Below are 24859 nucleotides of genomic sequence, written 5' to 3'. Positions count from 1 at the left end.
ACTGCTCAAGTGATGTTCTCTAGGAATAAGTTAGTTGAAAATGTTTAGCAGAATTTTAGAATGAAGATATATGCCTATATTCCATATTATGCCTATTTTGTAGGTAAGGAAAGGCTAAGAGGAAAAAAAAGAAGCAACTGGTATACAGTGTTGAATACCAGTGGTGAAAGCAGGTGTCCTTGTTTTGTTCCTGATCTGTAGAATCTTCTTTCACCACTGGTATTCAACATGGTATTGGAAATTCTAGCCAGAGCAATTAGACAAGAAAAAGAAATAAAAGGCATTTAATTGGAAGGGAAAAAGTAAAACACTCTTTATTCATGGGCAAGAAGATTTAATATCGTTAAGGTGTTAATGGTACTACCCAAGGCAATCTACAGATTCACTGTAATTCCTATATTTCTTTTGCAGAATGATTAAACAGCATTTTTTGCAGAAATGGAAAAGTCTGTCCTCAAATTCATATGAAACTACAAGAGACCCTAAATAGCCAGTCTTGAAAAAGAACAAAGTTGGAAGACTCATATTTCCTGGTTTCAAAACATACTACAAAGCTACAATAATCAAAGCAGTGTGGCACTGGCATAAGAGTAGCCATAGAGACCAATGGAATAGAATTGGGGGTCCAAAACAAATGCATACATCATGACCAATTGATTTTTGACAAGGATATCAAATCCATTTAATGGAGAAAGAATAGTCTCTTCAGTAAATGTTGCTGGGAAACAGGAATTCCTCATAAAAAGGAATGAAGATGGATCCCTACCGTAGAGCAGATATAAAAATTAAATCAAAATGGATCAATGACCTGAATATAAGGGCTAAAACCATTTGTAACTATCTTAGAAAACATAATGGTAAATGTTCATGACCTTGAATTTGTTGATAGACTCTTATATAACAACACCAAAACCACAATCAACAAAAGAAAAAATAAATTGGACTTTATCAAAAGTAAAACTTTTGTGTTTCAAAATACACCATCAAGAAAGTGAAAAGGCAAAGCATAGAATGGGAGAAAATATTTTTAAATTGTATCTCTAATAAGGGTTTAATGTCCAGAGTATATCAAGAACTTATAAAACTCAACGAGAAAAAAGACAACCCAATTTTAAACATAGGCAAAGACTTGAGTAGATATTTTTTGAAAAGTTTACAAATGACCAATACGCACATGAAAATATATTAAATATCGTTAGTCGTTAAATGCAAATCAAAACAACAGTGAGATACCACCTTACACCTACCAGGATGGTTATTTAAACAAACAGTAAAAATGGAAAATAACAAGTATTGGCATGAATATAGAGGAATTAGAACCCTTGTACATTGTAGCTCCTGTGGAAAACAGTCTGGCACTTTCTCAAAAAGTAAACATATAATTACCATAAGACCAAGCAATTTCACTCCTAGGTATATGCCAAAAATAATTGAAAACAGTGACTCAGATATTTATATACCAATATTTATTCCATCATTATTCACAGTAACCAAAAGATGGAAACAACCCAAATGTTCATCAACAGATGAATAGATAAGTATGGTATACATGCAGTGGAATATTATACATTCATACAAAAGGAATGAAGTTCTGATACATGCTACAGCATTGAAGAATCTTGAAAGCATTATGCTAAGTGAAATATGCCAGACACATAAGGACAAAATTGTATGCAATATCTAGAATAGACTAATTCAAAGAGAGAGGAGATTAAAGGTTACTAGAGGCTGGAAGTGGGAATCATGAGTTATTGCTTAATGGTTACACAGTTTCTGTTTGTAGTAATAGAAAAGTTTTGGAAATATTTGGTGATGGTTGCACAACATTGTGAATGTAATTAATGTAAAAAATTGTACACTTAATGTTTAAAATGACAAATCATGTGTATATTTTACCACAATAAGAAATTTTTTTGAAAAAATTTTAGGCTGAATGGAACCCAGAAAAGCTCCCTGAGACAGCCTGTAAGAATATGATGAAATAAATAGATCTAAACAGAGAGGGAAAATTTTTTTTGACAAAGAATGTCAATTTTATTTATATTGACCAGATTTTTTTGTGATCAGTCTTCATGAAGATGATTTTAATTAATTTTTGTGTGTATAAATATTGCCTGGAAATGCATGTTTCTGACCTTCTCTGTTAGTAGATCTTGGATGTAGCCCAGGAATATGTATTTTTAACCATTTACCAAGGAATTCTGATGCCAGTGGCAACTGAATTATACTTTTGGAAATATTGTAGAAAATACTGTATGGTGGTTGAGAACATAGGTCAAACACACCTGGGTTCAAGTCCTGACTGTGCCCCATAAAACCCTGGATAATTAATTTATTGGTACTTCAGTTTCCAATATCTGTAAAATGGAGACAGTATTTCCCACAGAGTTGTTCTGAAAATTAAGTAAGATATAGTTTGTAAAGTAGTAAGTACAGTGCCTTATACTGAGAAAGCATTGAAAAAATGTTAATATATTTCATTGTTTTCATAATTCAACTGTCATCCAAAATTATCAGTTTAGGTAGCATGAGATGGCGATTCAGTGACCTATTTACCTTTTTCTGCATGAATCATAGTATTGTAAATATGAAGAAAAACCTAAGGAATTGATCCTGTTATGTACATATTTAATGCACAGGTGTTGAGATTTATAAAAGTACAATTCCTTAGAGGTAATAACTTTCAGATAATAGCTTTTAGTAATAGAATTAATTAGGAGTGTATTTGTGGCCTTTGAGAATACTGTATTAGTAGAATAGTAAGACAGAAATCTAAGTATAAGAGCTTAATTTTAATATGGAGGAAGTGGAGCTTGGGTTAAGCTATGATTTCAAGCAGAAATTTGGAAAAGAAGGATTAATTAAGTAAATGGAGAGTTAAGCAGCATTGGGTGCTCAGCAAAATCATACTTCTAATATTGACTGTCAATACTGATGTGAAACTTTTTTTCCATAGTTCTCACAGCTTAGGCTAGGAGCAAAGGAAACAATAGGGAAGTCCAGGGTTACATGTGAGAAAGACATGTGGTGGAAGATTAAGGAACTGAAGTAATTAACTTTGTCAGCAATATAACTGATGAATCATGGAGACCATATGAGACAATGTGAGAGGGAAGTTAAAAAGAGAGAAAACTGCAGGATGGGCATACTTCACTTGAATCCAGGGATGGATGGTCACTGGACCAGGTCTTTTTTATTCTATTCATTGATCCATCAAATAGTTACTGGGTACCTACATAACAGCAGGCCTCTTATTAGTTAACACGGGTTATAACAGTAAATAGGATAGATACCACCCTTGCTTTCACGGAACTTACAATCTGGTAAGGAAGACATGTATCAAACAATTGGAAGTTACAGAAGAAGGAGGGAAATCAGGATCTTTTCAGGACATTATCATGACTTTTACAGGTTTTCACTCTTCTCCACTATATCCACAATGCCTACACAGTATAGTAAGTACCATGGCTTGCATCCTAGGGAATCTATAAGTCACTGGGTTCCTTTTTTATCTCCTCTACTCCTTTGCTGCTCATTCTTTCACATCTAGGATGGCACAGCAGCAGCTTGCTAACACCTGCATCAATAAATCTGAATTAGAAGCACCAATTTAATAACAGTTTCTCTTTGTTCCGTAAGTTCTCTCCTCAGAGTTCATCTAAGGAACTTAATAGAGAAAAAGTAAATAATGAAACTAAATTCAAAGCTGAGAATGGAGAATAACTGAAAAAATTGAAAGTGGTCAAAATAGAAAAAACCCAGAACTGTACAGAATGATAGTTTTGAAAATCAAGTTACATCTGACTTGAGACTGAAGAAGTTAATATAGAAGGAAGGAAAAGCACAATTAATGGATACATCCAGTGCTTCTTATAGATTTTATTTGGCTGATGCACCTAATTTCAGTTGTTTTTCAGAATAAGGACTTTTTTTTTAAGGAATGTGAGAGAACTCTGAATTTCACAATGCAGCTCTTCTAAGCAAATTGAAAAGCTACACTGAAAATCCTGAATTTTGACATGTAGCTTTCTCAAGATAAAAACAACTAGATTCAAAAAAAAATGCTGCTGGGTTTTCGCTCTACTGATGAAAAAGAAGGTTAATTCACGGAGGACCAAGATTGCAGATATCTCAGGATGTGCTGCAGTAGTCTTTGACCTCAATGCAAATTTTATTAAATCTTGTAAGGATGCCAGGAAACTGGCAACAGTCACTGGATATCTGGATGTAGTGTTTCATTGACATCTGGATGGCTCAAAGGGTCATTATAAGATAAAGGATTTGGTCCAGTTTAGCCAGAGGCAAGTCTGTTTGAGAAAGAAATAGTATTCTGTAAAATACGAATGGAACCCAATGATACTTTTACTCACCAACTTGAAAGAGCAACAATAACTTTTTGAAATTTTGTACCGTAATGAACTTGAGAAATATATTCTTCAGGCAGCTTGAAAAAAATGAAAGATTATTGGTTTTCAGGAATAAATACGTTAGTAAAGGAACATCAAGATGATATTAAAGACTAAGGGACTCTACGCAAACCATAATGCTATGTTAGGGCAACAAAGTAGAATTTGAACCATGCCTTGAAAATACAGAAAGGGGCTCTTGGTAGCAATGGAAATCTACTTTTCAGCACAAGTAGGATGTTTATGAGAATTCCATTTTGTCTAGGATGAAGAAAGTGGTAGAAGTATTTCTCCCAAAATCTGCTCAGCAAGTAGTTTATCTCCAAAGATTATGAAGGCTTCTTCAATGAGTCAGAAGGTATGGAAAAGAATGCCTTGAAAAAAGAATTTTTCAGGATTTAACAGTTGTATAACACAAAACCATTCATGGTAATTTGGTTGCCTTTGAGGTGGGAAAAAGATGATTTTTGTCTAGGGAGAAGAAAAAGGAAGAAGAGAAAAAAGGAAATCAAAATAATAATGAGAAGAGCAATGGCATGGCCACTAGTCTACTTGATCCTACATTGTATACAAGTGTCCTTGAAAAAGTACCTTAGGCATATCAAAGATGTTTTGAAAACAACCTCCCCGGGTAACTGATATTTAATACAATACAACTCTCCAAGATTGTCAAAACAGTTTGTTTTAGCTTAGCCCCTCAATGACTATCTTAAATTAGGAGAGCTGCTAGTTGGTTCTTTGGGGATGCTACATTATACAACTTTTTGGAGACAGCATTTACATCTAACTGTGTGTGAACAGATCAAGATGGCAGCCCTGCAGGCCCTAACCCTTCCCACACAATTTCCTATAGGTTAACAGGGAATACCATCAGCTCTTTAAGATATGGTAAGACAGTTTGAAAAGGCTCTACTACTCCAGTTCTCTGAGGAAAGGGATGCAAGTTGTAAGACAACAAGCCCCTCAAATTCCTTCTCATAGCAAAGTAACTTATTTGCCTCTACTTTGCACCACTAGGGCTCTCAGTAGGCTTTGGCATCATATATGAGAAGCTAGAGGATCCAGCCTGGATGAGAGTCCCTTAAGTCCTTGTTTCTTCAGGTCTTTGGATCCCACTTGAAGGAGCAGGAATTCCTTTATGATATCATCTCTCAAACTGAGGTTCTCCTGTTAAGCAATCAGGGCCTCAAACAGATGACTTCTGATGGAAAATACTTAGTAATTAAGGAAAACTTAAAAAAAAAAATCACCCAAAATTCCACTGTCCTCATAACTTTTAGCTTTTTTTTTTTTTTTTTTTTTTTTGAGACGGAATCTTGCTCTTTCTCCTAGGCTGGAGTACAGTGGCACAATCTTGGCTCACTGCAGCCTCCACCTCCAAAGCTAAAGCAATTCTCCTGCCTCAGCCTCCCAAGCAGTTGGGATTACAGGCACCTACCACCACACCTGGCTAATTTTTGTATTTTTAGTAGATGGGTTTACCATGTTGGCCAGGCTGGTTTTGAACTCCTAACCTCAAATGATCCACCCACCTTGGCCTCCCAAAGTGCTGAGATTACAGGCATGAGACACCACGCCCAGCCAATTTTTAGTTTTTGCATAATGCTGTCAAGTCTCCATTTTTTATTTGCATATTTAGATAAAATTTTACTTAGTTGAAGCTTACTGTACATACCCATTGTATATCAAAATTTTAACATATTTGTCTTATTTTTAATAGCACAAAAATATCAATGAATAACAATGTAATCTTGAAAAAGCATTTAAATAGAATTTCTGGATTCTCATAAAATTGATATGGATTTATGCCATTTGAAACAGTACGTGGCTAATGAGCACTTGAAATATGGCTAGTGTGAAAAGAGATGTGCTGTTAATAAAAGTACACCTGGATTTGTAAAAAGTAAAATATTTCAATTTTTATATTGAGTGCATGTTGAAATACTGTTTTGAATATATTGAGTTAAATATATTTAAACATTAAAATTATTAAAGAAAGTTTACCTTTTTATTCCTTTTACTGTGGCTACTAAAAATTTTAAATTACATACATGGCTTACGTTATTTTTCTATTAAACTGTGTTGATATAGATTATCACAAACAGCGGTGGGATCTTAAAATTAGCAAAGAAACTAAAATTTTAACAATAAGGGAATGGTTAAATCATTTTTAGTATGTTTACTAAATAGAATATTGTGCAGCCTTTCATATGTGGCCCTCCCAAAATGTATATAATGTTATATTAGGTAAAGAAAGCATGGCCAGACACCATGGCTCACACCTGTAATCACAACACTTTGGGAGGCCAAGGTAAGAGGATCAATTGAACCCAGGCAGTTGAAGCTGCAGCAAGCCATGATTATACCACTGCACTTCAGCCCAGGCAACAGAGGTAAACCCCATTTCTTTAAAAACAAAACAAAACAAAAATGATAACAAAGTTATACAATTTTTTTTTTTAACTAGGAGAATTTTTCAAAAAGCTAACTGGAGATATGTTCAGAAGATTGAATTCCAAGTGATGTTTCTCTCTTTTCCTTTTATTTTCAAATTTAAAATAAAGTCATGAAACTTATTTTTATAAGTGTTATAAAGTTTATAAAAATAAAACTTTTTTATTTTAAAAAAAGTTACTGGGTGATACTGATTCATAGACTCAGATCAAAGTAAATGAAGAAACAGTGGTATATTAGTGTTCTCAACATGGCACTGTGGAGAAAGGAGCAGCCAACTATGTCTTCCATCCCACTGCTCCATGGGAATTGGAAAGTAAAACTCCAAAAGATGGGACAGTTGATAATATATATATTGTGTTTATAAAGAATGAGATAACCTAAGTCTAAGGTCCTTCAAAGAGTTAAAGCTCTGAAAATGACTTGCCCTGTTTAAATGCTTCCCCTTGCTAAGATTTATTTTTTTCTTTATTACTAGATTCATGATGTTGCTATCTAAAGTTGAGAAATTGTCAGAAGAAATCGTGGAGATAATGCAAAATTTAAGTAGTATACAGGTTTGCATTTTTTCGTACTTCTACTACCCTGTTTGAAAAGGATAAAGGAAAGAAGTGTCCCAGGTTGGAGAATCCAATCCAGGAAAGAGATTGCACAGAGTATGTTTGACTTACTTTTCACGGGAATTTTTTTTTTAATAGAACACTATTTAACCATAATATTTTAGTAATATCTGACTTTTCATATTTAAATATAAATCGGTAGATTATGTTTAGTCTTTTTAATTAATTAAAATTTTTTTTTTTTTAGACAGAGTTTCACTCTCTTGTTGCCCAGGCTGGAGTGCAATGCAGGATCTCAGCTCACCACAACCTCTGCCTCTTGGGTTCAAGTGATTCTCCTGCCTCAGCCTTCTGAGTAGCTGGGATTACAGGCGTGCACCACCACACCGGGCTGATTTTGTAATTTTTTTTGTTAGTAGAGACAGGGTTTCTTCATGTTGGTCAGGGTGGTCTCGAACTCCTGACCTCAGGTCATCTGCCCTCCTTGGCCTCCAAAGTGCTGGAATTACATGCGTGAGCCACTGTACCCAGCCCTTATAAATTGTTTTTATTCAGGCAGTTTAGGGCTTGAAATAGTTGACTTAGCAGAAAAAGTTAAATAGCCTAACAGAGTTTAAGTGTTTCAAATGAAGGAAACAAGTACTGTATTTTCACTAGATGTGTCAGTAATCTCCTATGTGTAGAGAAAGTGAAATCATTCAAGATGGCTTTCTTGTAGGCTTTGGAGGGCAGTAGAGAGCTAGAAAATCTCATTGGAATCTCCTGTGGATCACGTTTCTTAAAAAGAGAAATGAAGAAAACCAAAGAACTAAGTAAGAATTTATGAATTTTCATTGACAGTAATTTTAAAGATAAACCTATTAATTTGTCTCAAATTTAAATTCAATAGACTTCTTTATATATATCATTACTGGACATGGGATGAAAATACTATTACCTTCTTTAAGAAGCCACATATCTTTCACCAGGATGTGTTATTTTGGGGATTCTGCTTGAATGTGAATGAAAAGACTGTACCTGGGAAACAGGTAGTAGGCGTTTTAAACATAATGTCCCCACCCCCCTTTTTTTTGAGACGGAGTCTCACTCTGTCGCCCAGGCTAGAGTGCAATGGTATGGTCTCAGCTCACTGCAACCTCCGCCTCCCAGGTTCAAGCAATTCTCCTGCCTCAGCCGCTCGAGTAGCCAGGATTACAAGGGCCTGACACCACACCCGGCTAATTTTTGTATTTTTAGTAGAGACGGGATTTCGCTTACCTCAGCCTCCCAAAATGCTGGGATTACAGGTGTGAGCCACCACACCTGGCCACCCATTTTTATGATAAGATATAATAAGGTATTCTATTTTATACTTGATAGTTATAAATTAGTTTGAATTACTTTTTTCTCATGAAGTTGTTTGTTCCAAGTAATGAGAAGTTATCCATATTCTATTAATTCTTAACGTGGGGTTTTTTCTTCTTTTAGTGACAAAAGTAACTAAACGAAAACTGTTTGAAAAGAGTTCAGTACTTCCTCACAGAGGTAAGCAGTTGTGTTTTAGTTTATTACATAAAAAGATGCTTTCATCCCATTTTGCCAAGTAAAACTAGTCATCATAAATCTTTTTTAGTGGTTTTCTTTTTTCCTCAGAGATCTCTGTTCTGAAATGTGTTCTTTTACAAGACCCTGAATCTCATTTGAAAAGTTTTATATTGTATTTAGCAGAAGAAGATATCTGATGAGATCAACTCTCTGATGATTAAACTTTTTAAATGTCTTTTGAAATGCAGTCTTCTACATAAGATTTAAATTTTATCTTTTTATTAAAATTTCTTTTTGAGAATACAAACAAATAGGAGCGACAATGCATTAATATATTGCAGGTTTTAGTGTTGCACTAGAAGCATTAAGAGTTACTTTCTAACCAGTATTCTGGAAACTTTCACATCATTAATGTGCTTTGTTCTACTATGAACTCTTATGCCTCTGAGCACTTCATAGTATGGAAAACTAAATAAACAGTTTTGAAGTTTCCATAGGAAGTACACATTCACACCTCAATAAGCAAAATAATCATGAACTATAAAATACAAAAACCTTTAAATTAATATAAGGTGATTAATAGTACTGACATGAATCCTATTTAGCAATTTCTGCAAGTGGAATTAGGCCTTAAAATGGGTGGCATGTTTGTAGCCTACCGTTTTTAAATACCTATGACTGCCGTTTATTTAGTACCTATAATTCCTATATTCTCAATACTAGGATCAGCACATCTTTACAGCAATGTGGCAAGAGAGCTACACTGTATTATCATTGTCATTATAGACAAGGAGCGAAGACAACAAAAAATATTCAGTAACGTGCCCAGGAATTTTACTTAGGTGACAGAGCAAGGATTCCAACCAAAGACCAGTCTGCCCTCAAAAACTCTGTTATTCTCATTATTCTATGTTATCTCTTCCTAAAACAAAGGAAACCATCCAATCATCCCAGCTTTCAGATTCAAACATGGCACATAATTGAAACTGCTTCAACCAATCTGACATACTTGCCTGAGTTTAGAACCTTTAATAAGCCACTGATGGGTTCACGATGGAAAGTGCTAGAATTGCCAGCCAGTCAGATCAAAAGGCCAGCTGTGTCATGGCAGGGCTGCACCTATGGCAAGACCCCAAAACTCATGTGGGAAGGCAGCTGAATAGGCTTCCTGAGCTTTTCAGTTGAATAACTAACATCTACTGTGATGCCAACAATTTAAGAACATAAAAGGTAGCTTCTTCTTGACAATGGCTTGGGCTCTTTTCTTTTTCAAAAAGAAATGTGTGTGTGTGTGTGTGTGTGTGTGTTTATATAAAATATATGTATTTTTTATATATTTTTTAGAGACAGGATTGTACCCTGTCACCCAGGCTGAAGTGATGATTACAGGCAGGAGCCAACACGCCTGACCTCTTGTCTCTTAAATTGTGTAATTTGATTAGAATGTGTAACTGGATTTCAGTAGTTTCAATCTCTCCTAACTTGACAAGTTTTAAAGGATCACATTGGGAAAGCGAAATGTTTATTATTTCCCAACTGGAAGAAATCTTGCCAATCTATATTCTATGCCAATAGTGTGATTTTTTAAAAAATCTGTAACTCCCTAGAACTAATTAGAATTAGGCTTAACATAGTTGGCTTTTGCAAACAGCTTTGAGAAATAAGAGGAAAACTCTAGAATAAATAAGTGAACTGTCAATGCTAATAATGTTAAAAAAAAATTATTTTTAAATGTACACTTCATTAAAGTATTTTTCCTTCCAGGGGATACTTCTGTCATTTCCTTACAGCTATCTATAATACATCAATTATTTGTGTGTTTATGCATGATCAGCCTTGAAACTGTTTTCTATTATTTTAGACATTAAGGCTGACTTGCCCATTACCAGATTTTTCCAAAGGACTGACTGCCTGCATAGAGGAGACTGTATCACTAAATCATGTTTGTAAATTTCTAATAATTATTGATTATTTGTTGGTTTAAATGAAAACTCAGTTTAAAATATATAATATATAGTATCTAGATAAGTATGTTATGTATTACTGTGTATTATATTCTATGTAGTCATCTTCCAGTTCTGTTTCTTGTTAGGAGCTACATTAGCTCTTTATATTTCCTAAGGTATTAAAAACTTCATTAGCATTTTACCTAATTTTGGAAAATTCATATTGCCTGAAAAATAGATTAAACATTATTTATCTTTTGTAATTTGAGTTTGAGCTATATAATTTTCCCGAGTGGTTTTCCTACCTCTTTCTCTGGTTCCTAACATATATATTAGTTCTTGGGGATTTTTGTTTGTTTTGTTTTTTGGTTAACGATTATGTACACACGCAAACATGCACACACATGTAAATTTTTTACTAAGGTAACAATTTTTACCCTTTTCTGCTCATACATTCATTTTAAGAGGATTTTGCTAATTTTTTTTGACATATCATGCTAATTTGCTTTAGTTCCTTATTTTGCAATCTGGCCTTGAAATTTCCACTTTCCTTTTTTTTATGTATTAATTTTTACTATGCTATTATGCAAAATTGTTTAAGTTTTAAAATGTTTTGGGAATTTGTCATAATAGTAGAAAATAAGTAAAATAAAAATCATCCCTATAATATGTATAGGATATATTAAGGTAATTATAAAAATGAGAATAAGCCAATTACTTGTTTCACAATCAAAAGAATGTCCTTCAGATTCTTCTGGGTTTTTGGTGTTTTGTTTTGTTCTTTTGTCTTTCAGATTCTTATAAAATTTTCCTGGAATACTTAAAATAGACAGTACCATGAGAATTTCGATGTTTATGCTATCATTGCCTCTTCTAGTTGGTCTTTTAGTTCTACTAATATTTATTTTTTCATTTCTGTGGGAATTTCAGTTACTTTAGTTGCCGTCTTTATTACAGTAAGAGTATAAATATAAAAATAACACTAATGTTTTAAGTAAATAGACATCTGACACACATTCTTAAGGCTTTATGTAACTTATTCAAGAGAAATTTAAAATAAACACAATAAAATTAAAACGCACACTGAGATTTTCATAATTTCATAAAACTGGACCCTGTAAATGGGGATGCCTTGATGAGAATATATGAATAAAAGATCTCCTCTGCTAAACATAGATTTCTTAAACAAAGGAAGACTTCTTTCTTTCTTCAGTTACTTAGGAAATAAGCCTAATTTTGCTTTCCTCAGTAACACTGGCTTTATGACTATTAGGAAAATAATTAAATGAAAGGTTTTTTTTCTGTTTGATTTGGATGTGAATTTTCATAATTATTTTAAATTTGTTATGCTGAAGATTTAAAACATGACTATTCAGTGGGCTGATACAGATGGAATGTCACATTATCATCACATGGTGAGGCATGAAATTTATTTACTTTACATAATCAACCTCTTCTTAAAACAACTTGATACAAATATTCCTTAGTCAATAGACGGCATTATATAGTACATAATAGTTTCAGTTTTTTTCTGAAGATATTACAAAATACCACCATTGTTTGTCTATGACTAGTACTTCCAATAAACAAAATGTTTTTGAAAAGAATGTAAGCAAATTGTAGAGCAGTTGCCAAGATATGAAATCTAGACACTTAGCTTCAGTCCAAAACGTATTTTATCTGTTTTGAGAATAATTGTGTAGGTTGCAGTATGCATATTTTAAATGAAATGGAACCATCTGAACTTTACATTGTTCAAAAAAGTTGACTGTTTCAGCTGTTTGTAATAGAAAATATTTCAGAATGTCCAACTCTGGTCTGTTTTAAAAGGCATAAACTGCAATGTTCCTGTTTCCTTTAGTTAACTTTCTATATTCTTACGTAGTAAAATTTATCTTAGTTATAGGATTTTAAAGTTACCAAATTCTTAGACAACAGGAAAAATTTAAAACTCCTTCTGTTCTAACACTATAAAATAGTTTGATGTTGCCTCTTCATTCTAACCACCCACTGAAGTATTTTTTAAACATAAAAATATGTTGTTCTTTCCCCCACTCAGGCTTGAAAAAGTATTCATCATATCAGCTAAATAATTTCAGTCCCAGAAGACTACTACCCTTTTAGTTTTCTGTTTTAACATTAAACAGTATCTTTTTTCAAACAGGTACTTCAATTTTAAAAGCACTGAGGTTTGAAGTTTAGACATGAGGACTTTTAGGAGAAACAACAGAAATTTCCCCTCTGCTTTAACATTCTGGGTTTATCTGGAGATAAAAAATGGAGCCATTAATTTTGATAGCACAAATATACATTAATGTACACCTATAGTCCTCAGCTCTTTATAATGATTCAGCTATCATGTATGCCATACGTGAGTCATAACCTTTCCTATTAATAATGTTAATGCTCTTTGTTTTACACTATTCGTCATTGTTTTGGGGGATGCATTTCAACTGCTAAAAATGCTTACTTGAGATTTGTCTAGGATTTAAGTAAAAATAAACTGGTTTATTACTTTTCAGAGCCTTTTAAATAATTTCTTCCATGATTTAAATTTTTTTATACTTTAAAAGAAGTAGGATCATTTTTCTTTCAAATAAAATCGGTAAAAAAAAATTTTAACTATAGATTTGGACTCACTTAGTAGCAATTAGGTGTTTAAGAGGTGTAAATAACTTGCTATCAGACATTACAAATATCCAGGTGCTCTGTATGTGCTGATGACAACAGAATTGAAAAGAAAGACTGTAATAATTCTGACTGGTTTTCTCTGCAGAAGATATTGATTATTTGTGTGTGGTGAGAGATTTGGAAAATTCAATTAAAGGAGTTGTGCAAAGGTTTCATAAATTTTCCTTCTACAGCGTGTACACAGACATTGTTGCGTATTAAATCAATGCAGCACTTCACAATATATTTTCTTTGAAACATAAAAATAAATAACATTTAAACAGTTCTGCTTACTACAGAAACAAATTTTATTTTCTGTGAAGCATTTAGTCATGTGCTATCACTGACTCATACACATTTGCCAGCTGTAACAAATTTTATAGACATTTTCCCCAGAGACATATCTCACATACTATGAATTTTTAAATGAGCAAATGGTGAAGAAGGGATGTCAGCAATATAAAAATTGATCAGTTAAAAGATAAAAGCATAAGTAAAGAGATTTGTATGGTAGTCTTAATAGGTTTTATTAAATAAAAATACTATGAAAAGACAGTAATGAATAGACTGAAGACTGTTCTTGAGGTGCAGAAAAATTATTCTGGCACATTTAGTAGAAATTGGTTTTATGTCACCTGAGAGGTGAAAACTTTTTTTTCCCATTTTTAACTCTCAGAGTAGTCAAAAAAGCCCCACAAAAGAGTGACATAAATTATCTAAGTGGTTTACATATTTTAAACACAATAAAGCAAATGTTTATCATATTATTTAACTAGTTATATAGTTAAAAGCAGGACTTGGTAATTATTAAATATTAGTTGGTTTTTCCTCCAGCTCAGACCTCAGGTAAGAGGAGGGTAGTCACTTTTATTCATACTATTTGCACCAGGTGCTTCAGCTCTCTGGAACCTCTCTTTGAGGACTCCGGAACACTGCTATTTTTCCCTCTACCTAGATTGCCTTCTTCTCTATCTGGCAAACTCCTGCTCATCCTTTAAGGTCAGCCACAGATGTCACAACCTCTGTGAAGCTCTCCCCAGCTCTCCTAGGTAAAGCTAAATTTTAGTTTCATCTTCTAGGCTCCCACAATACTTGTCTGAATATTTTAAATGTTTTGTGTTGTAGTGCATTGTAATTGTCTGGTTACAGGACTCTTTCTGCGCTCTGCTTTAGCAAACAGACAGAAAGTCTTATCTGTCTAGTACAGCGCCTGCATAGAAGGTCCATGTGCAGTGCAGCCAATGTGTGAATGAACAAAAAGAATGTTTTAAAAAGAATTCTCTAAGTATTTTCAAATACTTGTAAATTGCTGTTTTCTTACTTCATTAATGTTTATTGAGTGCCTACCATGCTCCAGGCATTATCCTAGCATTGGGAACACACTGACAAACAAGGCAGACATAGTCCTGCCCTCAGGAGTATAGAATCTAGCACAAACGACAAGTAATTTAGTAACCACAAAGAGCATACTAATGATGGTAATAAGCATGTACTGTAATAAATGTCTTGGAGGTTTTCATGATAAATTTGAAAGCATTCTGAAATAGAGTCAGGCTAACTGTAGGATGTTGAAATGAGAATTTATAGCCTCAGTGCTGCTATTTTTAATGTAAAACAATACTTTAGGTTGTTTTAATTTCATTTCGATTCAACATTTATTCTGTATCATATACTGTGGCAAGTTACTTTGAACTGTTTTCTGAAGAAAAAACCTTTCTTCTTTTCTATAGAATCATGTCATCTTGACAGCTATGAATTCCTTAAAGCCATTTTAAACTGAGGTACTGTTTCACCTTTCTAATTTCGTTTAAGGTTGTGAAATTTCACTGTTTTGTTTAGGTGGAAACATTTTATTTACATAATCCGATTTGGTATTGTCTTTCTATAAGAAAACAGGGATATGAGCTTTGGAGCTTTAGTTGAAATTATATTAATCTAATCTCATAAACACAGGAGGGCAGTCTGACATCTGTTAGCGGGTAATTGGAAAAGAACTGTTGAGCTGATGAGGCTAACTTTTTGAGGACACATTTTTAACTGAGTGTAAAAGGGTCCTTAATCAAGCACCTTTCACATAAATAGCTAAATAGACTAGCTAAATAGTTGCTGACAAGTGGATTACAGTTTCTGACTGAAGAAGATATAACCAGTCTGTTAAATTTGGAAATGTGCTAAATTAAGTAAATCCTTATATATTAATTTGTTATACCTTGCTTTCAGAACAATTCCTATTGATTCAGCAATACAAGTAAAAATGATATGTTTACAAATAGCTTATTGTAACATATAAGCTAAAAGCAATATGAGTCATGATATATTAGTGTTTAGTGTACCTGTAATTGAAAGTTTGCATTAAGAACTGGCATTAGGGGCTAGGCACAGTGATTGATGCCTGTAATCCTAGCACTGTGAGAGGCCAAGGTGAGAGGATCGCTTGATCCCAGGACCAACCTAGGCAACATAGTGAGAGACCTTGTCTCTACAAAAAATAGAAAAGTTAGTTGGGTGTGGTAGCACATGCCTATAGTCCCAGCTACTCAGGAGGCTGACTTGGGAGGATCACTTGAGCCTACATGGTTAAGGCTGTAGTGAGACATGATCGCTGACCTCCAGCCTGGGTGACAGAGTGAGACCCTGCCTAGAGAAAAAAAAAAGATTTCTTAGCTTACCAGGTATGCTGCCTGCTATCTCTTAGGGAAAAAAATTAAAGCACAATTAAATAATTATATATTTGGAAATGGTATCTCAGGTGATTAATATTAGCTCCCTGACAAGCTAGTCTTAATATATGCAAAGCACCTTATATAGAAAATTATGTCACAGATTTTTATGAAAACGTTTATTCTGTTGTATGCAGTAGCTTATACTCTGTTTGCAGTAAATAATAGCTTATAATAGCTAATATTTATTGAGTATTTTCTTTTGTTTTATTTTTTGGGAATTTTTTTGAGACAGTGGCTCACTACAGCCTCCGCCTCCTGGGTTCAAGTGATTCTCCTGCCTCAGCCTTCTGAGTAGCTGGGATTACAGGTGAGCACCACCGTGCCCAGCTAATTGTTTGTATTTTTAGTAGAGATGGGGTTTCACCATGTTGTCCAGGCTAGTCACTAGTCACTCCTAACCTCAAGTGATCCACTTGTCTTGGCCTCCCAAAGTGCTGGGATTACAGACGTGAGCCACTGCACCTGGCCTTACTGAGTACTTTCTATGTGCCAGCAGTGTTATAAGCACTTTATACATATCCCATTTAATCTTCACAACAACTTGTGAGGTAGATACAGTTATTACTTTTATTTTATAGGTGAGGCAATTGAGGCACAAATGAGGTTAAGTACCTTGTCCCAGAATCACCTTCAACAGGGCTGGGATACTAAACTGAGTAGTCTCGTGCCAGAGCCTATGCTCTTGCCACTACCCAGCAGTAATCTGTGAATGTCAGGCTTCACTACTGGCCAAGGATTTTATATCCTATTAAGTAAGGATAATATATACATATTATCTTTATATGTCCTATATGTAATAGGGTATATATACATGTATGTATATCCTATTACATATAGAATATACATACATATATCCTATATATATATATATATCCATCCACATACACCTATATTCATTCATTATAAGGTTAACATTTTATAAAATTTCTGACCCATGAAAATCCAACAGAGAACATATTAGATGGTGATCATAGATACGTCTTCAGAGTTACACATTTAGTAAATGAACATGCACATTTAGTGTTTGATAGTCTCCTTAATAAACTTACAGGGAATTCAGAGTACTGAGAATAGCTTTGTGTTAATGGATTTTAGTAAAGATAACCACGTTTTGGGGTGTTCTTTTGAGTCTTTAAGTAATACTTTCAAGAAACTTGAAAGAATTAGGGTTCTACCAATCAACTTCCCTTTCAGTGAGAAGCAAAAGAAAAATGACAGTGAAATTAAGTGACTTCACCTTTGAGGAATCTGCCTCAGTTCTGCTTTTGACCATGTTTTCTTCTCACTTTAAGCATTTTCTTCATTATCTCTTTCATTCCCTGGCTGTTTACCTTAGTGTATATGGTTTCCAAATTATTTGTGACCTCTCTCCTGGACTCTAAACCCACAATGTCAGCTCCCATACAATGTCCCCCAAGTATACTGATTTCATCGTTTCCCCTTCAAAGTTGCTTTTCCTTCTATTTTTAGGGATTGGTCAAATTCTCTTTTTGTCCCCACATCCAGACTTCTGAGAATGCTTAATTGTCCTTTCCACACCCACTGGACCAATTTATTCCTTTATTACCTCTCTTCCAGATTATCATTGTCCTTATTGTAACTTACCTGTCTGCCCTTAGGTCCCTTTCCCCTACAGCCTCTCCTGCTACTGGACAAATGTATGCTTTAGAAGACATTACTCTACTGTATGTACAATGAAATCCACATTTAACCTGACATTCAGGGACCTGATCTGCCACAGCTTGCCTTTCCAGTTTCTTCATTGTGCCTCATTCGCTCTAGATTACTTGCCATTTCCCAGACACCTTCCCTACTCCAGAAAGTGCCTGTCTCGTGTCCTTACCTTTGGTCTTGTCTGATCTGCCTAGCATGCCTTTGCTCTCATTTTTGCCGAAATTTTATCCATCTTTCAAAACCTGCTTGGAACTCAACTTCTACATAAGCTTCCCCAAATCCCTTTCCCCATATTTTCTCACTGCTCTTTTGTGTATTTGTCATAGCTGCCTGACTGGTATGCATAAGGGAGGATGTGAATGAAATTCCCGATTTTGTCCCTTTGCCCTAGAAACCTGACACACAGTACTCCTGATATCACTGTGGCCAAATTCCCTGCCTGCACAACAGCTCCAGCCCTCTGTCACATTTCAGTGATTATTCCTCTTGACCTGTAATTGTTCAGTGGGTAGTACTGTCCCATACAAATTCACTCCCAGAGCCTTTAAAAAGTGAAGCCTTTATGAAACAATGCTAGAATTAAGAGAGAAAGTTAGGGTGACAGCAACCCAGAGGCCACAGCCAGAGTGCTAAGACCATCAAAAGAAGGGAAGAGAAAAATATTTTGGCTAATGTTAACAGGGGATACTGAGATATTTTAGTAACAATGTGGATGAATCACTTGGGTAACAGAAGGATGAGACTTAGTATGGACAAAGCACTGTGTATAATGAGTTTGAAACCTAATGAGGACACAAGACCAATATAAGGCAAGTTATGATAAATGATACAAGTTCAGACTCTTCTGTCCAATAACAAGTACAAACAAGGATTGTGAATCCAGTGAGGATCAACGTATTAACTTGATTGATGATGGAATTGATAAGCTCCAACATGGGAAGCTCTAAGGTAGAAGCTTGGGGTAACAAAGGTAGATTGCCTTAAGGCAGAGATGCACGCCTCTTTGTCACACTGAGTAAATCTTGAACTCTGTGCACTTTCCTGAACCTAAAATCTGGATCTTTGAAATAGACCCCCCAAGTCCATGTGGCTCTAATGCTGTGAAGACCACAGGCCTGCCTTTTATGTGCTTGATGGCAGGTCAGCACAATAGAATGGGCTGGTCTCCCTACTACATGAAATTAGGAAGTATTATAATTAAAAAAAGGTCCACTGGGATTGAGAGTAGACAGTGATAGGGAAACACAAGAAGGGAAGAATTTTTGTAATGTTACTAGTAAAATGTAGACCAGTGAATGTTCTGGACTTTGTCCAATCAAATTCATCACACTTTGGAGTGCAGAGGAAGAGCTGACAGACGTTTCTTCCCCTTCAGACTGAGAAGTATAAACATTCCTCTCTATTGTAAGTACCAAATGAAGAATAAGCAGTGTTATGGGAATTCACAGCAGACATAGATCACCTCAGGATGGGATTATCAGTTTGCTTTTTTTTAAAGACAGGCTCTTGTTCTGTCACCCTGGCTGGAATGCAATGCTGCGATCATAGCTCACTGCATCTTTGCCTTTCTGGGCTCAAGCAGTCCTTCTGCCTTGGCCTCCCAAATGCTAGGATTACAGGCATGAGCCATCGCTCCCAGCCTTATTAGGTCATTTGTAAAGATCTTTTCCCACATACCCTATGGTAATGTATGCCATCAGTTGCCAATGACTGCTTTCTTCAAAGGCTTTCTCTCACAGAAGAGTCCTAAACCTGAAAAGACATGAGCCTCTATCACCACTAGGAGTCCCCAGCGGGACATATTCTGAATAGGAATCTGTCATAGTAAACATTGTCTTTTGGGCGATGGTGGGGGGTGGAGGGTGGGGGGCAGCTGTTGGAGGAAACACCTGCTGAAAGGCCCCTAAGGCTTAGAGAAAAGGCATGTAAATTTGGAGTTTTGTGTAGGCCCTGTGGAGTTTTAAAATTCTCTGAGAAGTATCTCATGTCAGTATAGTCACATAAGGTAAAGAATACTGACTGCTATGTCAAATTAGTCAAAAATAAGCAAATGAGGCTGGGCATGGTGGCTCACGTCTGTAATCCCAGCACTTTGGGAGGCTACAGCAGGCAGATAATGAGCTCAGGAGTTCGAGACCAGCCTGGCCAATATAGTGAAACCCTGTCTCTACTAAAAATATAAAAATTAGCTGAGTGTGGTGGCACGTGCCTGTAGTTTCAGCTACTTGGGAGGCCGAGGCAGGAGAATTGCTTGAACCTGGGAGGCAAAGGCTGCAGTGAGCTGAGACCATGCTATTGCACTCCAGCCTGGGTGGCAGAGTAAGACTCCATCTCAAAAAATAAAAATAAGCAAATGAGAGGTTGCCAGCATCTAACTAAACTAGGTACCAAATAAGATTATTAATGGGTGTTAAAATCATTTCTTAAGTCATGTATGAGATGCATGTTAACTAATTTTTGATAATATAATTATCTTTTATATCCCACAGGCATTTAGAAGAAATGCACTCACCATAAGCATCAACTTCTGCATCTGCCTGATCATATTTAAAGGAACAGAGAAATATTTGTAATTAATCTGCCCAGTAAATACCAGCTTGTAGCAGTCGGCAGGTGCACGTCTAGATAAAATTTCTTGCAGCTAATTTAAACTTTCTACACACACCAGTAGATAATCTCAATGTAAATAATACATTTCTTCTTGACCCTTTAATGTAAGCCAACATGGAGAGGAGGATCTTGACTTATATTCTGTAGCACATACATTTCTGTGGACTTTCAGCACTTCTGGGTAGACTTAATAAAGCATGTATAAAAATGGCACCTTTGGTAGAGCTATTTTTCTGAAATGCAGATTAAATATAATGGTGAGTGGAATTAAGTACCAGTTTTCCCATTTAAAGCCTCAGCTGCTTATTAATTTATAGATTCTTTAAAAAAATTTTTTTAATTTATCTAGTCTGTTGTGTAGCCACTACCTCAGAAATGAGTTTTTATTTTCCTATGCTTGTACAGAAAAATACATTTTCAAGGTTTTAAAATGTCAATACCATTTATAAAATATTAAAATGTATTTTTCAGTACAAATGTTTTAAATAAGTTTTTTTAACTAAACCACACAGGCTACTGAATTTAAGGAAAAGACTTTTTGAGGGCAATATGTGATCCCTTCTAAATTTTGAAATATTAAATTTCAATTATTCTGTAGTGTTTTCTGTCATCATCATGTTTTTATTGTCACTCCCGAAATACAGGGTGAAGGGAATCAGAGAGTATGTTATCTTGATAATGAAACCTATGCTTTTCTTGACCATTTCTATAGGGAAAAACTGTTATTGCTTTGGTACTTGCCCTAAGTTTTAGCAAAATTAGCAGAAAATATTACCATGTCATTTGAGTATATCATGAAAATAAAAACTACATGGAAATCTGGAACAAAATTTAACAAATTAAGGTCGAAAACAACTCATTTTCCACTGTGTGCAATGGTACAAGCCTTTAATCTCAGCTACTGCTCGGGTGGCTGAAACAGGAGGATTGCTTGAGCCCAGGAGTTTAAGACCAGACTAGGCAACACAGCAAGACACCTATCTCAGAGAAAAAAAAAACTTTCCACTTAGAGAAATTTTAGATTCACCTTTTTAAAATGAAAGGTTTTTAATACAAATATATAAATTACCGTCATTATTTTATACTATATACTAATATAAATTATATAAATTACCTTCATTATTTTCTTCATACTGTTTAAATAAGAAATTTATTCTGATACAGTGCTTCTAATAGGATGTTACCAAAAATATCCTAAAAAAGGATTATTCTAGCATTGAAAACTAACGTTAGGTTGTAAGCCAAAACATTTTATGAAGTAACTTAGGTTGGGTAATACAGAGTTAAGAAATAGGTTGGTTTCATATATAATCCAAGTTATATAGATGTGTGCTTAATGCTATTAGACCAGTTACTGTATGTTTGACCTCTTGATATACTAAGCTTTTGCCTTTCAGAACAGCTGGGTCTGCTGAGAATCATTTCCCAGTTCTTTTCATTGTAGATCAGATGACTCTCACTTTATCACCCTTGGAGGCCACATGAAGGACAAAGCAGAAAGATCCACACACAAAACTAATGTTTATATGGGGGGAGGGGGAGTTGCAGAGGATATACTTGGCCCTGATCTTCCAATGAGCATAACAGAATTGAGACTTGAAACCACTGTGTTACTTTAACCATTATTTAGTTATATCCTATCCATCTCTTTCTCTCTGTTGAACAGAGAGGCTTCTTTGGCTGCCTTGATTTTTGTAAATGTTTCACTCAATTTGTTGTGGTTTATCATTTGGACAGAATGCAACATCGGGGATTTTTCTACCCTCCCTAAGTCCTCAAGGGAAAATGACTTGTGTATGCCTCATATATGATACATGAACATACACCCTATTCTCTTCATTTTAAGAAGCAAACCTATTTTAGAAGCTTAAGATAGAATCTTGGAGGAAAAAAAGAAGCAAGCCTAAGTTTATTGGCAGCTGAGAAAACTGCATTTCTCAGAAATGCCTCCTCCATCTAAAATATACTTGAATGTAATTTTGAAGGGCTTATTTTTTGACAGGTATATTAGTGAAGAAAGTGAGAAATCTATCTTTAATATTTTTGCATAACCAAAATATATATTAAAACATTCCCATAACCCTGAGTTTAAGAGAAATGCTTTGGAATTGCCTACTTCTGTGATCATAATTCATCACTGGATATTTTTGATATTTTGCCTTTTTTGAGATGGTATCTCACTGGTCTCAAGTGATCATCCTGCCTCACCGTCTCAAACAGCTGTGATGACAGGCCACTGTGCCTAGCCTCTCTTTTTGGTATTTTGGAACCTAATCCCTCTAAGTTCAATGTAAACTCTTAAACTGGTTTGTGATAGATATGAGGGATACTTATAACTGCTACAAGTCCCTGTAAAAACTACAGTGTAACTCAATATGATTAGATTAAATCATCTGAAAAAATTGTTTAATTTACAGAATTTACCTATATGCCTTGAATCAGGTGCATTTCATTTTACTGATATATATATATATACATAATACTTCTATTTCCAAATAATATTCTATTCCAATTATTTATAAGTTGTAACTTAAAATTTCCTCATCATTTATTTAAGTCAGCAGTCTATGTTAAACACAAGTATACTATTACAAAAAATATATTTTAAAATAAAGCTACACCAGCCAGCCAAGATACTGACATTTGGGCCCAGTGATTACAGATGGTGACCGTGGACAGCGATGTTCCTGCTGATTCGGCAGTGATTCAAGGCTGCTTTTCTGTGCTGACCTGCCCTTTGAGTCTTAATGCACATTTGCTTTGAGAAAGAAATCCTTCTAGATTTTTGCTTTGTCTAAACCCACTTTCTTTATCAGACTTAGAAACAAATACCTTCTTACATCAGCCTGCGACTGTCCCTGTCTAGAACCAGTTTATGTGTGTGTGTGTGTGTGTGTACATGGTTTGACTTGCACTATTTTAAAATATACCATCACTTAATATGGTTTAATGGCTATCTTATGAAAGAAATATATTCCTTAAAAAATGTTGATGGGAAAATCATTGATTTATCTTTATTAGAGAGACTAAAGAAAACATCTTTATAGGAGAAACTACAACACGGATATCATGCATTAATTTTACCAGTTGAATACTATAATAGATAAGGGCTTCTGCTAATACAAGGTGATACAGTATTAATAGGATGAAATTAACATGAATCAATGCTCTGGCAATGGTAACCCTGAACCATGTCATAACAACAACTATATATATATATGAAATGTCAAACAGAATGATTCTGGAAGTTTGGAACTAGTCAGATGTATAATTAAAAAGACTTCATTCAAACCACATAGAGTTAAAACTTACATTTAAATTCAGGAAAATTCATTTTTAATTGTATTAGTTAATCTGCATTCTTGGAAATAAATAAGATCATGGTTTAATTTATTTGCCTTGTTTTAAAAAAATCAAATTTGCCTGTGTAATAAAGCATATTCAAAGTTCAAGCAGTTTAAATTGCCTTCTCAGTAATTAAAAAGATTATCACAAATTTAATTCCCTAAGATATAACTTCTAAACAGTGAAATACACACTACTTGCATTCTAATGTAAGAAAAACTAAGTTTGAATACCAAAATTAGGGATTTCCATTAAAAAGAAGGGGCTCAGTTCTCCCATTAAGCTCACTATATGGTCTGATGAAGTAGGTTTAGACAAAGAAAATATCAAGAAATATTTCTTTCTCAATTTTTTCAAGACATTTATAAAGTGCATTTCCTAAGTAAACACTGGCATTAAGGACATTTTTCTTTTTTCTGCACTTGAATAGCTGTGAATATTGATAAAACTACAATATGTTTTGGCCGAGCAATATTTAGACAAGCCTCCGTTGATCTTTGATCTCCATATACATTTATTTTGTGTAGACAACATGACTTTTCACTGTTTCCTATAGTTCCATGGTTTTCTCAAAATGGTAATTTTATTTATACAGAGCAAAAAGTTCACAAAACCTTTTAGCACTGTTCACATTTTCACATTTGTTTAGGAGTACAGCTAGCTGATTTTCTTCTGATTTCTTCTATTTTTGGAATCCCACATGATTATAATGTTAAAGTATACCAAGAAGAACAGGAAGTTCAAGCAAGATACAAAACACACCAATACAGAAAATAAGTCCGGTAGTTTCTGAGGAGGATTCAGTGTGACAGTCATCAGCGTCAGAAGCACCATAGTGATTACTGAAATAAGAAACTGCAAGAGAAAAATGGATTACTGAGTAGTATAAAAGGTGAACACCGACGACCTATAGCTATCAAATGAGCAGAATTAAAGGTGAGGGTTAA

The 24859-nt window shown here is 34.6% G+C and overlaps 2 protein-coding genes across 18 annotated transcripts in view; one reads left to right on the top strand and one right to left on the bottom strand.

The window, feature by feature from the left end:
* The window catches only part of ITGB3BP (integrin subunit beta 3 binding protein), a 108375-nt gene that overhangs the window by 68925 nt on the left and 14591 nt on the right, over positions 1–24859 (top strand). For 3 of the 10 annotated variants that reach the window (XM_017974810.4, XM_078332123.1, XM_017974808.4), the window contains 6 exons: positions 7339–7417; positions 8139–8232; positions 8888–8944; positions 14516–14609; positions 15291–15341; positions 20447–20780. In XM_017974810.4, the coding sequence (XP_017830299.3) occupies positions 7339–7417; positions 8139–8232; positions 8888–8944; positions 14516–14609; positions 15291–15306 (340 nt within the window). In that variant the 3' untranslated portion in view covers positions 15307–15341; positions 20447–20780. Of the gene's footprint in view, positions 1–7338; positions 7418–8138; positions 8233–8887; positions 8945–10708; positions 10951–14515; positions 14610–15290; positions 15342–16515; positions 16591–20446; positions 20781–24859 lie in introns of those variants that run through there. The other 7 variants (XM_009001392.4, XM_009001388.5, XR_008472977.2 and 4 more) reach the window with 6 other exon arrangements.
* The window catches only part of ALG6 (ALG6 alpha-1,3-glucosyltransferase), a 64267-nt gene continuing 62963 nt past the window's right edge, over positions 23556–24859 (bottom strand). For all 8 annotated transcript variants that reach the window (XM_078332120.1, XM_017974807.4, XM_054236367.2 and 5 more), the window contains one exon: positions 23556–24767. In XM_078332120.1, the coding sequence (XP_078188246.1) occupies positions 24570–24767 (198 nt within the window). In that variant the 3' untranslated portion in view covers positions 23556–24569. The remainder of the gene's footprint in view (positions 24768–24859) is intronic.

Source organism: Callithrix jacchus, chromosome 7, assembly GCF_049354715.1.
Source record: "Callithrix jacchus isolate 240 chromosome 7, calJac240_pri, whole genome shotgun sequence".
In the NCBI taxonomy this organism is placed as follows: domain Eukaryota; kingdom Metazoa; phylum Chordata; class Mammalia; order Primates; family Cebidae; genus Callithrix; species Callithrix jacchus.
This window is presented reverse-complemented; position numbering and strand designations above follow the sequence as displayed.